Source organism: Balaenoptera musculus, chromosome 15, assembly GCF_009873245.2.
Source record: "Balaenoptera musculus isolate JJ_BM4_2016_0621 chromosome 15, mBalMus1.pri.v3, whole genome shotgun sequence".
Lineage (NCBI taxonomy): Eukaryota > Metazoa > Chordata > Mammalia > Artiodactyla > Balaenopteridae > Balaenoptera > Balaenoptera musculus.
In genome coordinates, this window is record NC_045799.1 from 912,212 (window position 1) to 922,321 (window position 10,110).

Genomic DNA, 10,110 nt, shown 5'->3' on the forward strand with positions numbered 1-10,110 from the left:
AAGAGAAAAAGACATAAATAAACACAAAGACGCCAAAAGATCCTCAGTAAATGGAAAACAGACAATTCAACATCATTGAAACAAACTGCCCTGTGCTTCATCAGAAGAAGCCCTGCCCGCAGAGGACCCCAGGGGACACCCGCCAAACTCCACAGATGATGGGGCTCACGGGCCAGAGCTGGACGGACGCACGGACAGACGGACTTTCCTCACAGCACCGCCGACCAGCGACGGCCCACGTCCAGGCATCCACACTGGGTCTAATGCGAATATGGCAGCCAGGACACAGCCCGTGGCCACCAGTCACCCACGCAGCTGTGGGCAGGGAGCTCAGACCGATGGTGACGCAGGACTGTACATCTGGGGGGGGGGCCGTCCGATGCCAGGACAGCGCCCAGGGCACGCATGTCCCGGGACTGTCAGGACCACTAGCCCAGTGTCGGGTCTCCACACCTGGACACGCACCACGCATCAGGGCTCAGAAGTGGTGCGTCCAGGCTGAGGGCCCGAGGAGAGGGGGACTCCCAGGGTGGGAGACTGACATCCACGGTCTCTACAGGCGACCTCTCGGCCTCACTACCCCACTTTGCGGAAGGGGAAATGGTTGGCCTCCCACTCAGGAGGCCCATGGAAGAGCAAGGGCCTCCTGGACGGCCAGGTCCACACGGCGGTCATCCCAGCGGGGCTGACCTGCCACAGTGCGCGGGGCAGGTGGCACACATGGGACCCTCCCCAGACTCGCCTAAGCCCACGGCGCCCGAGAGGCAGGTGCCACAGCTGGGCCTCGGTTTACCCATTTTACAGGTGAGGACAGAGTGGGGGGTCCAGGGTGGGCTGCCAGCAGCCTGCCTCTGGGGCCTGGGCCCTGAGCACCGTCCGTCTGTGCCTGACTCCGACTCCAGCCCCTCCCTGCGGCTGGACCCACCTCCCTTCCGGCCCCAGGCAGGCATCGCACAAACGCCCGCCCCCAGCCCGCTCCACTGCCCTCCCAGCTCAGTGTGCCCAGACCTGCTGCTGGTGTCCGCAGCACCCGCTCCGGAGCTCACCCTGACCCGAGGCTGCTGCATCCAGAGCAGGACAGTGGGGCTGGGGGTCAGAGGTGGGGACAGCAGGCACCCGTCCCCCCCTTCTGGGCCACTGTGCAGAGCCCAGCACTGGCCGCCCTCCTGGCTACACCCCCCTTACTCCAGAGGGTCCAGGGCCTGCGGTCTGGCCCAAGGGCAGCCAAGGCCAAACTCGGACACCAGGATCCCCAAAACTCCCCTGGACTTGGCCACACAAAGCCAGGGGCTTGCTGCCCCCTGGAGGCCAGAAGGCAGACGGCCCCTTAGTGGCGGCCCTCCTCCCCCTCTCCCAGTCAGAGGAGCTGGGTGGGGGCAGGGGTCTTGCCCTGGGCACCCAAGCTGCCCCCTAGCCGGCACCACGAGACCTCCCCTGGGCAGCCCCCCTGCCCACGCAGAGCCCGCCACTCACACCCACACCCATTAAGTGCTCAGCAGGGGCCCAGGGCCCCTCGGGGACCTCAGGGAGGGCTGGGAAGTCACTCTCTAGGGGGGGCAGGCGAGGCCCAGCACAGCTAAGCGGGCTGACAGGGGCGAGGACTGGGAGGGTGGTGGCAGGACCAGGTGAGGCCACCCAGCAGGGGTGGGGGAGGGACATGGGCCTTGCAGGAGACCTCTGCCTTTTGTTTATTTCCCATCAGGGGTACTGGCCTGTGACTTTCTTCTCTCCTGTCCTTGTCTGGCTTTGTTATCAGCGCAATGCTGGCCTCGTAAAATGAGTTTGGAAGTGTTCCTTCCTCTTCAAGTTTTTGTGAGATTTTGAGAAGTCGTGTTAATTCCTCTTTAAATGTTTGGTAAAATTCACCAGAGAAACCATGGTCCTGGGCTCTTCTATGTTGGGAGGTTTTTAATTACTGATTCAGTCTCCTTACTGGTGATTGGTTTGCTCAGATTTTCTGTTTTTTCGTAATTCAGTGCTGGTAGGTTGTCTGTTTCTTGGAACTTACCCATTTCTTCAGATGTGTCCAACGCATGGTGTCTCGTTCCCAGTAGTGTCTCCTGATCTTCCGTGTTTCTGTGGTACCAGCTGTAAAGCACACGGATGTTTATAGCAACTTTACTCACAATTGCCAACAGCTAACAGAAGAAATAGACAGATATTTGTAGGTATATGGACATTGTTAACAATGCACTCAATACATTTGATCAAATTAATTTGTTTAATATTTATTTATTTTGGCTGTGCCGGGTCTTAGTTGAGGCACGCGGGATCTTCATTGTGGCATGTGGGGTTTTTTAGTTGCGGCATATGGGATCTAGTTCCCCAACCAGGGATCGAACCCAGGCCCCCTGCATTGGGAGCACGGAGTCTTAACCACTGTGCCACCAGGGAAACCCCCAAGCAAATTAATTTATAAAGAACACCACACTCCCCAAAAAAGTTTACAAAAATTGAGCAGATGAGATAGTCACAGAGGCTTGGGGTGAGGGAGAGAGGGACAAAGAAGTGGGGAACAGGAGATTTTTAGGGCCATGAAACTATTCTGTGTGGTGGACACATGTCATTATACCTTTGTAAAAACCCGTAGAGTACAACACAAAGAGTGAACCGTAATGTAAACTATGGATTTTAGGTAATAATGATGTATTTATTGGTTCACCAGTTGTAACAAATGTAGCAACCAGTGCAAAATGTTAATAATAAGGGACACTGAGGGTGGGGTGGGGGAAGGGGTATGTGGGAACTTTGTACTTTCCCATCCATTCTTCTGTAAACTTTAAAACTACTCTTTAGGGACTTCCCTGGGGGTCCAGTGGGTAAGACTCTGAGCTCCCAATGCAGGGGGCCCGGGTTCGATCCCTGGTTGGGGAACTAGATCCCACATGCACGCCACAACTGAGAGTCCGCATGCCACAACTAATACCCGGCACAACCTAAATAAATAAATAAATAAATAAATAAATCTACTCTTTTAAAAAAAAGTGTATAAAAATTTTTGATTGACCATATGCTGAGTCTAAACCAAGTTTGAACAAAGAAAATAAGTAACCATATTAATGTCTTTGGGGAACAAATTTTTCAGATGAATCTTAAAGTACCCAGTAGAAGGGCTTTATGGGCGGTTGTCAGTTTTTCCTCGCCATCTGTCAATTTTTGTCTGATATATTCAATAATATGGTAAAAGACTTTATCACGGCTCTTTCAGCATCTATCAGACAAATACACACACACACAACAAGAATATAAAGGATTTGAACAACACAGTATGCTTGATTGAATATATATATATAAAATTTCAACTATGCCCAATAAAATTCCCATCACTTATTATATATGAGCCATGTTCATTGACCACAATGAGATAAGATTAGAAATCAACAAGAAAGGAAAAACCAAGAAGTATATATCTGGATATTTCACCCGAGATTTATTTACAAAATTTAGACTAGCTTTCCTATGAGGAAATCTTCTAACACTGTTTCAGAGGAATTTAAAGGCTCCGGGTCTAAACCTGGAGAATCAAGCAGTGTTCGTGAGCCTTGATTGAATGTCACGAGCCTTTTGGCCAAGCTTGTCGCTCCTAATGAACCGCGGTGGATGGATATCTTGTCCAGCTGGGGGAGGGTGTCAGGAGGGCTTCCGGGAAGAGAGGTGCGTCCAGCCCTGTGGAATGGGCAGGGGTGTTCCAGGTGGGCAGATGGCCAAAGCCAAAGTACAGAAACCAGAAACATCCCACATCACTGGCGCCAGTGTAGCCCACCTGGCTGGCGCCGGCGGCAACACGGGATGTGGCTCACGCGTGGGGATGGGCATGTGTAAAGGACCTGGAATGCCCCAAGGGGCAGGGCTCTATCCCGCTGGTGACTGGGAGCTACCAGGCATCTTAAGTGGAAGGAGATCAGGTCAGCCAGGAATCTGTGTGCTGATGGAGAAAAGGGGGCAGAGAACATGCAAGGAAGGTCAGAGCTGAAGCCACCTGCACCAGAACGATGGGGGCCTCCTGCTTCCTCCCCGAGTTTTCATGCGGACTCAGTAGCTCTCTTTTTATTACTCCAGGTCAACGTTGTGCCACTAACCAAGGAGTCTGTTTGGGGAGATAAATTCAGGCTGATGCATTCCATGCATCCCACCCGAACACCCGGCAGGGACTACCTCTTCGGGGATCGGAAGTTCCAGTTGGTGGGACATGATGTGAGAGTCGTGAGCAGCATTCGGGAGACGGTCAGTACCGGGGGACTGTCTCCTCCATACCCCACCCAGAGGCCACGAGCCAGCAGCTCATATGGCATTGAAACCTCCTGTCCTGCAATGTGGATGAACCTGGGAAACATGCTCAGCAAGAGAAGCCAGTCACAAAAGGCCACATAGCGTACGAATCCATTTACACGCAACGTCCAAAGCAGGCAAATCCATAGAGACAGAAAGCAGACTGCTCGTTGCCATGGGCTTCATCTGCAAAGGGAGGAACGGGGGTGATAGGTAATGGATACGGGTCTTTTTGGGATGAAGAACGTGCCCTGGAACAGACTGTCATGATGGACACTGTTAATAAACTAAAAACCTTGAATCTTAAACTTTAAGTGGGGGGAAACGTATAGTACGCGAATTATATCTCAGTAAAGCTGGGGTTTTTTAAAAATTTCTTTTCATCACCCTAGACTAACCTGGCACGGTGTCCGCTAGTGGGGTGGGGGGAATAAGGGAGGGGGGAGGGAGGGCTTTGTAAACTGTCAAGTCCCGTCCAAATGAAGGAGGTGGTGGTTTTGTGGGGTTTCTAAAAACAACTTGAACAAAAACAGGTTCTTGTAAGTGGATTGGGGGCCATCTTTCTTTACCTTCCCCCCAGGGGGACATGGAGACTGTGGACGGTCAGAGGCCAACCGAGGTTCTGAGGCGCAACTCGGGGGACTTAAAGGACAATTACCAAGTGCTACCCAGAGGCACTTGGCGAGAGGTACACGGAGACACAAGCCCCTAAAATGAGCCTCGGGACTGGCGCTCCATCACCAGAGACCCATGGAAACAATGGGGGCAGGGGCGGAGTCTCAGCTGAGACGCAGGACCAAGGCAGCCCCAAAGGAGCGTCTGCTGAGCCTCTTCCCTGCCTGGCGGGGCCCGAGGCTGTCTTGGCTCCCCCAACCTGCTGCCCTCGGCCTCCCCCCGGAGACCTCACCCCGGAGGAACTGTCCACACCAAACAGCAAAGAGCCGTGACCGCGTTTAGCCTTCTGCACTTAGGAAATATCGCAGAAAAAAAATCACAACCCAAAAGCAAGTGTGGGGATGCAAAACAAAACCAATAAAAACACGAAGAGGTTTGAAATCAATATTCTTTGGGCCTCTTTCAGCCCAGGAATGGCCATGGAACTTCTTAACGTAAAACAAGCTGCTTGTCAGTAACGACTGGAATGAAACTGTTGAAACATCAGAAATTGTATAAGGAATGAGGAATACCCTCCGCACAGGTGGTGGGAAGTTGAGCAGGGTTCTCATGCCCAACTGTGGAAGGTGGCATCTTCCACCCCAAGGCTGGCGTGGCCCCCAAAGAAGCCAGTGGGTCTATGTCCAGCAGCCACGCTTGGGTGCCTTGTCTTTTACCTGATTCTGGTGAAGCGCTGGCCTCTGGAGCCCCCACCTCCAAAGTCAGAGAGGGAGGCTTCTCGCTGTGCCCCGCTCTCCCTGTTGTGGACAGGAGGTGAGGCTTGTGTGGACAGGGTCCGGTAGGGCCTGAGAACGAGCATTAACCAGCAGGGCCAACGGGTGGCACGCAATCTCCCAGGTGGCCAGCAGGTGGCGGCGTCTGACCAAAAACCATGCCTCTCCCTGCGTTTTCAAGATTTGCGGCTGAGCATCGCCCGGATGGGCCCTCCGGGGAGGCTGCTTGAGGGTCTGGGACCCCAGAGGAAGGCCCGCGCTCCCCCACCCCGCCTCCAGCCCTTCTCTGAGCTGCTGAAGGTTCAGAAACTGGCCCAGAGCCCTCGCTTCCTGGCCTGGAGTGTAGACATCCCAAAGGCCAGGCTGGACCCCAGACTGACACTGTCAGACCCCCCTGGCCCGGGCCCAGCGTCGGATTTAATTTAATCTCCTGGCGATGCTGACCTGCAGCCACAGCAGGGGCTCTACTCCAGCCCCTCTTTTGAAAGCCAATATCCGGGGTGCCTGTGGCTTCAATTAGTGAATGCTCTGACGACGTTTCCATGTCCCCGTGAGGGCCTGCCAGACACGCCCTGGGCGGTTCAAACGCCCTCACACTCAATCTGCCCACAGCACACCCGCCCCCTCAACCCCCCCTCCATCCCTGAGCCCCAGAGGTAGGAGGTCATTGACCCCCATCAGGCCGCACCGCTCATGTCGGCCGCGGGGGTAACAGTGGAGCTGGCCCACCTCTCTCCACGTCCCCTGTCACCTCTGGCAGCTCTGCCAGGCCTGGAGGGACAGCCGGGAGGAAGTGCCCCAAACCCCCTGACCACAGCGGGAGCAGTGGTCTGCAGAAAACGCTTCCTTGAGCTCCTACGGTGGCGGCCTCTGCCCTCCCAGCAAAGACCAAACTCCCCACCGGACTGGCCGCCCCTGGGTCTCTGGGCCCCACCCTGGGCCCCTGCTGCCCCCTCCAATGTGCCACGCCCCTTCCAACAGCCTGTAAGCCCCCTGCCCCCCAGGGTGCTCCCCCACCCCAGATGCTTGGCCTGACACCCACTCACCCTTCAGACCACGGCCCAAACACCATGGCGGCCTGTCCATGCCGGGCTGTCCCCACCGCCCTGCCCGTGCCTGACCTCAGCCCAGGAGGCAGTGCAGGGGCTCCTTGGAGAGAGCCCCCCCGACCCTTCTTGTCCTGGAGCCCACCTTCAGTCCCAGCCGGGACAGGCTGGTGGATGAGGCCTGCCCTCCAGAGCCTCAGCCCTGGGCTCCCCTCCCCTCGTCCATCCGCAGGGCCCAGAGCACAGAGACTCTGGTGTTTCCCACGACTGATGAGCCACGTGCTTGTGCCTGTCTCCTCCCATCCAGCATGGAAGCCCTTGAGAGCCAGGATCCCCCTCAGTGCTGGATTTCCAGAACCTTCCAGAGCGCACACAGCTCTCATCCATTCGCTGCACCTGCTCACCTTCCCCGAGCACTCGACAACACAGAGATCACCTCTGTTACTCCTCTCCCTGGTGAAACCTGGAGAACAGAGAGGTTAAGCTACTCTGTCAAGGTCACACAGCAGGGCCTGATGAGTGGTTCCCAGGCAGTATTGAGCTGGAGGCCAGGGTGACACCCATCTCTTGACTGAGTGGGAAGCAACCATCACCCACCAACTCCACAAGACCTCCAGGCACCTTCCCACCTGGAGAAAGTTTGGGGTCCTTCATCCCCCATTGGAAGGATTGAAAAGGTGAGTCCCGAGGCTGGCAGGATTCCCCCAGATGGGGCTCAATCGGAGAGGAGGAAGCACCTCTGGAAACTCTGCCGAAGCACTGCGGCCAGTGTGTGCTCACTGCACGTAGAATGTGGAGAAAGGTCAGGTGGCGTTGCGCTGGCCGTGCGCCGATGCCCTAAACCATCCCACAACCACTGCACGAAACTGGGACCCAGGTTTGAAAAAGGAACCAGACCGCCCTCAGCTTCCTACCCTCCCGGGGGTTTTCAACCTGTATTAGAAGCTCCATCATTACCCCACCCCTCCCAAACCTTCCGACAGGTCTGGCCTTAATCCTTGCCCCCAGCCTCCCGGCCACGGGGACTCTCCTGGGTGGCAACCCCAGCTCGGCCAGCGCGTCACCCTGAGGCGAGCTGCGCCCAATGACCAGCCCCCACACCCTCCCTGGCCCAGGCCGGCGGGGAAGTTGCCGAACCGGGCATCATGCATCCCGGGGCCCCGCAGGTGCTCAGACAACACCCTTGGTCTGACGCCCACCTGGGGGCACCACAGCCGTCCCTGGAGGGGTTTCTTGGCTGAGACTCAGGCCAGGACAGAGGACCCGCCCCCGCCCCGGCCTCTCGCCGGTGCAGCCCCCATCTGCTTTCTCCAGCAGAGCTGCCATCCTCCCCAACTTCATGGTGGAGCCCTCGGCCCCCCCCCACTAGAAAACTGAGAAAATTCCCCCTCTGTGGTAGGGCAAGCCATGGAAAAAACCTTTCACCGGAAATAGCAGAGAATTGAAACAAGGTTTTGCCTAAACAAGAGGTTTTTGTCCTTAAATCTCCGATCCCTGCCTCAAACCACTAACACTTCAGGGAGCGTGGAAACAACTTCAGGACGCACTTGTCCCCGGAAACTGCGCGGTGGGGGCTGGAGACCCAGGAAAGGGCCAGCTGCGGGGAAGGCCCAGCCCAGCCGGGCCTCAGGACGTTCGGAGCGCGCCCTTTGCCCCGCGGGTTACCAGCTGTGAGGCCGCTCCTGGAGGGCGCCCACCGCGCGCCCCGGGCGTGCGCTCCGCACCTCCTCCGGCCTCGGCGGGTCAGGCGTCCGCGGTGGGCTGCGCGCTCCCTGCTCCGATCCCTGCCTGCGCGACGCCGGAGTGGCTCCTGCAAATGGTACCGAAGACGAGGACAAGGCGGCCTGAGGCGCGTGCCCACGAGGGACGGGGGCGTACAGTGACGGCGACCCCCGGGGGCGGCAGGAGGCAGAAGCTGGAGACGTCGGGAAGCGGGAACAGCTCTCCGGGTCCCACGGCTTCCACAACCGTCTCCAACCAGACCTCCAGCTCCTTCCATCCCGGCGGCGCCCACCCCTGGCCATCGGTCGGCGCCGCCGGTGGAGCTGGGCTCCGGGAAGAGGCGGTCACCAAGTCCCCTCTGATTGGACGGCCGCGAAGTCCCAGAGGGCGCCTCCGCACCTTAAAGCAGGAGCGGCGCAAGGGGAAGGTAGAGCCCTCCGCAGCCCAGACCTGCGCGCGGCAGCGAGAGGTGGGGAGGAGGGGGTCGGGGGAAAAGGAAAGAGACGAGAGAGGGGGAGGGGGAGGAGGAGGAGAAGGAGGCGGAGGCGACCAGGAGGCGGGGCCGAGGCGGGACCCAGAGGCCCCGGCGCGGGGAGGCCCCGGGACCGACCGACTGCAGGACGGACGCGCCAGCCGGGAAAGGCACCCAGGCGGCGGCAGCGGCCGGAGCGCGCGCGGACCCCGGGGCGGCGCGGGGCGGGCCGCATGAGCACCTGCCTGCCCGGCGAGCCCTCGGGCCCCGGAGGCGCAGCCATGGCCGAGCTCAAGTCGCTGTCGGGGGACGCGTACCTGGCGCTGAGCCACGGCTACGCGGCGGCGGCGGTGGGCCTCGCCTACGGGGCGGCCCGGGGGCCCGAGGTGGCCCGCGGCTACGGCGCGCCGGGCCCGGGCGGCGACCTCCCCGCGGCGCCCGCGCCCCGAGCTCCGGCCGCGGCGGCCGAGAGCAGCGGCGAGCAGAGCGGCGACGAGGATGACGCCTTCGAGCAGCGGCGGCGGCGGCGCGGGCCCGGGGGCGCGGCGGACGGGCGGCGGCGGCCCCGGGAGCAGCGCTCGCTGCGGCTGAGCATCAACGCGCGGGAGCGGCGGCGCATGCACGACCTCAACGACGCGCTGGACGGGCTGCGCGCCGTCATCCCCTACGCGCACAGCCCGTCGGTGCGCAAGCTCTCCAAGATCGCCACGCTGCTGCTCGCCAAGAACTACATCCTCATGCAGGCGCAGGCCCTGGACGAGATGCGGCGCCTCGTGGCCTACCTCAACCAGGGCCAGGGCTTGGCCGCTCCGGTGGCCGCCGCGCCCTTGACGCCCTTCGGCCAGGCCGCCGTGTACCCCTTCTCCGCCGGCGCCGCGCTGCCCTGCCCAGACAAGTGCGCCGCCTTCTCCGGGACGCCCTCGGCGCTTTGCAAACACTGTAACGGGAAGCCGTAAGGGCCCCGGGCCGCCCCTTCCTTCCGCACGCGTCCTTCATTTTACCTTGCCCCCGTGACTGTGTCACCCTGCCCCCACCGGACCCCGCCCACGGGGAGAAGGCGGCCAGACCTCGCTTCCAGCCCTTGCGTGCTGAACTTTTGGGCCCGCGGGAAGCGCAAAGCCCATCCGGGCGCGGGATTGAACCGGACAGCGGGGCGCTGGAATCCATGCCCGGGAGCCCGCAGCGCCCAATGGGCACGCCCCCGACGCCCCAG

At 59.3% G+C, this 10,110-nt stretch overlaps 1 protein-coding gene across 1 annotated transcript; it reads left to right on the forward strand.

The window, feature by feature from the left end:
• Positions 1-9,130: 9,130 nt before the first annotated feature.
• Positions 9,131-9,853, forward strand: BHLHE23 (basic helix-loop-helix family member e23). The gene has a single exon (XM_036824562.1). It carries the CDS (start codon positions 9,131-9,133, stop codon positions 9,851-9,853), a length of 723 nt encoding a protein of 240 aa, XP_036680457.1.
• Positions 9,854-10,110: the final 257 nt, after the last annotated feature.

Excerpts from the sequence above, each read along its gene's own strand:
- BHLHE23 (XM_036824562.1), top strand. The coding sequence starts at position 9,131 with ATGAGCACCTGCCTGCCCGGCGAGCCCTCGGGCCCCGGAGGCGCAGCC.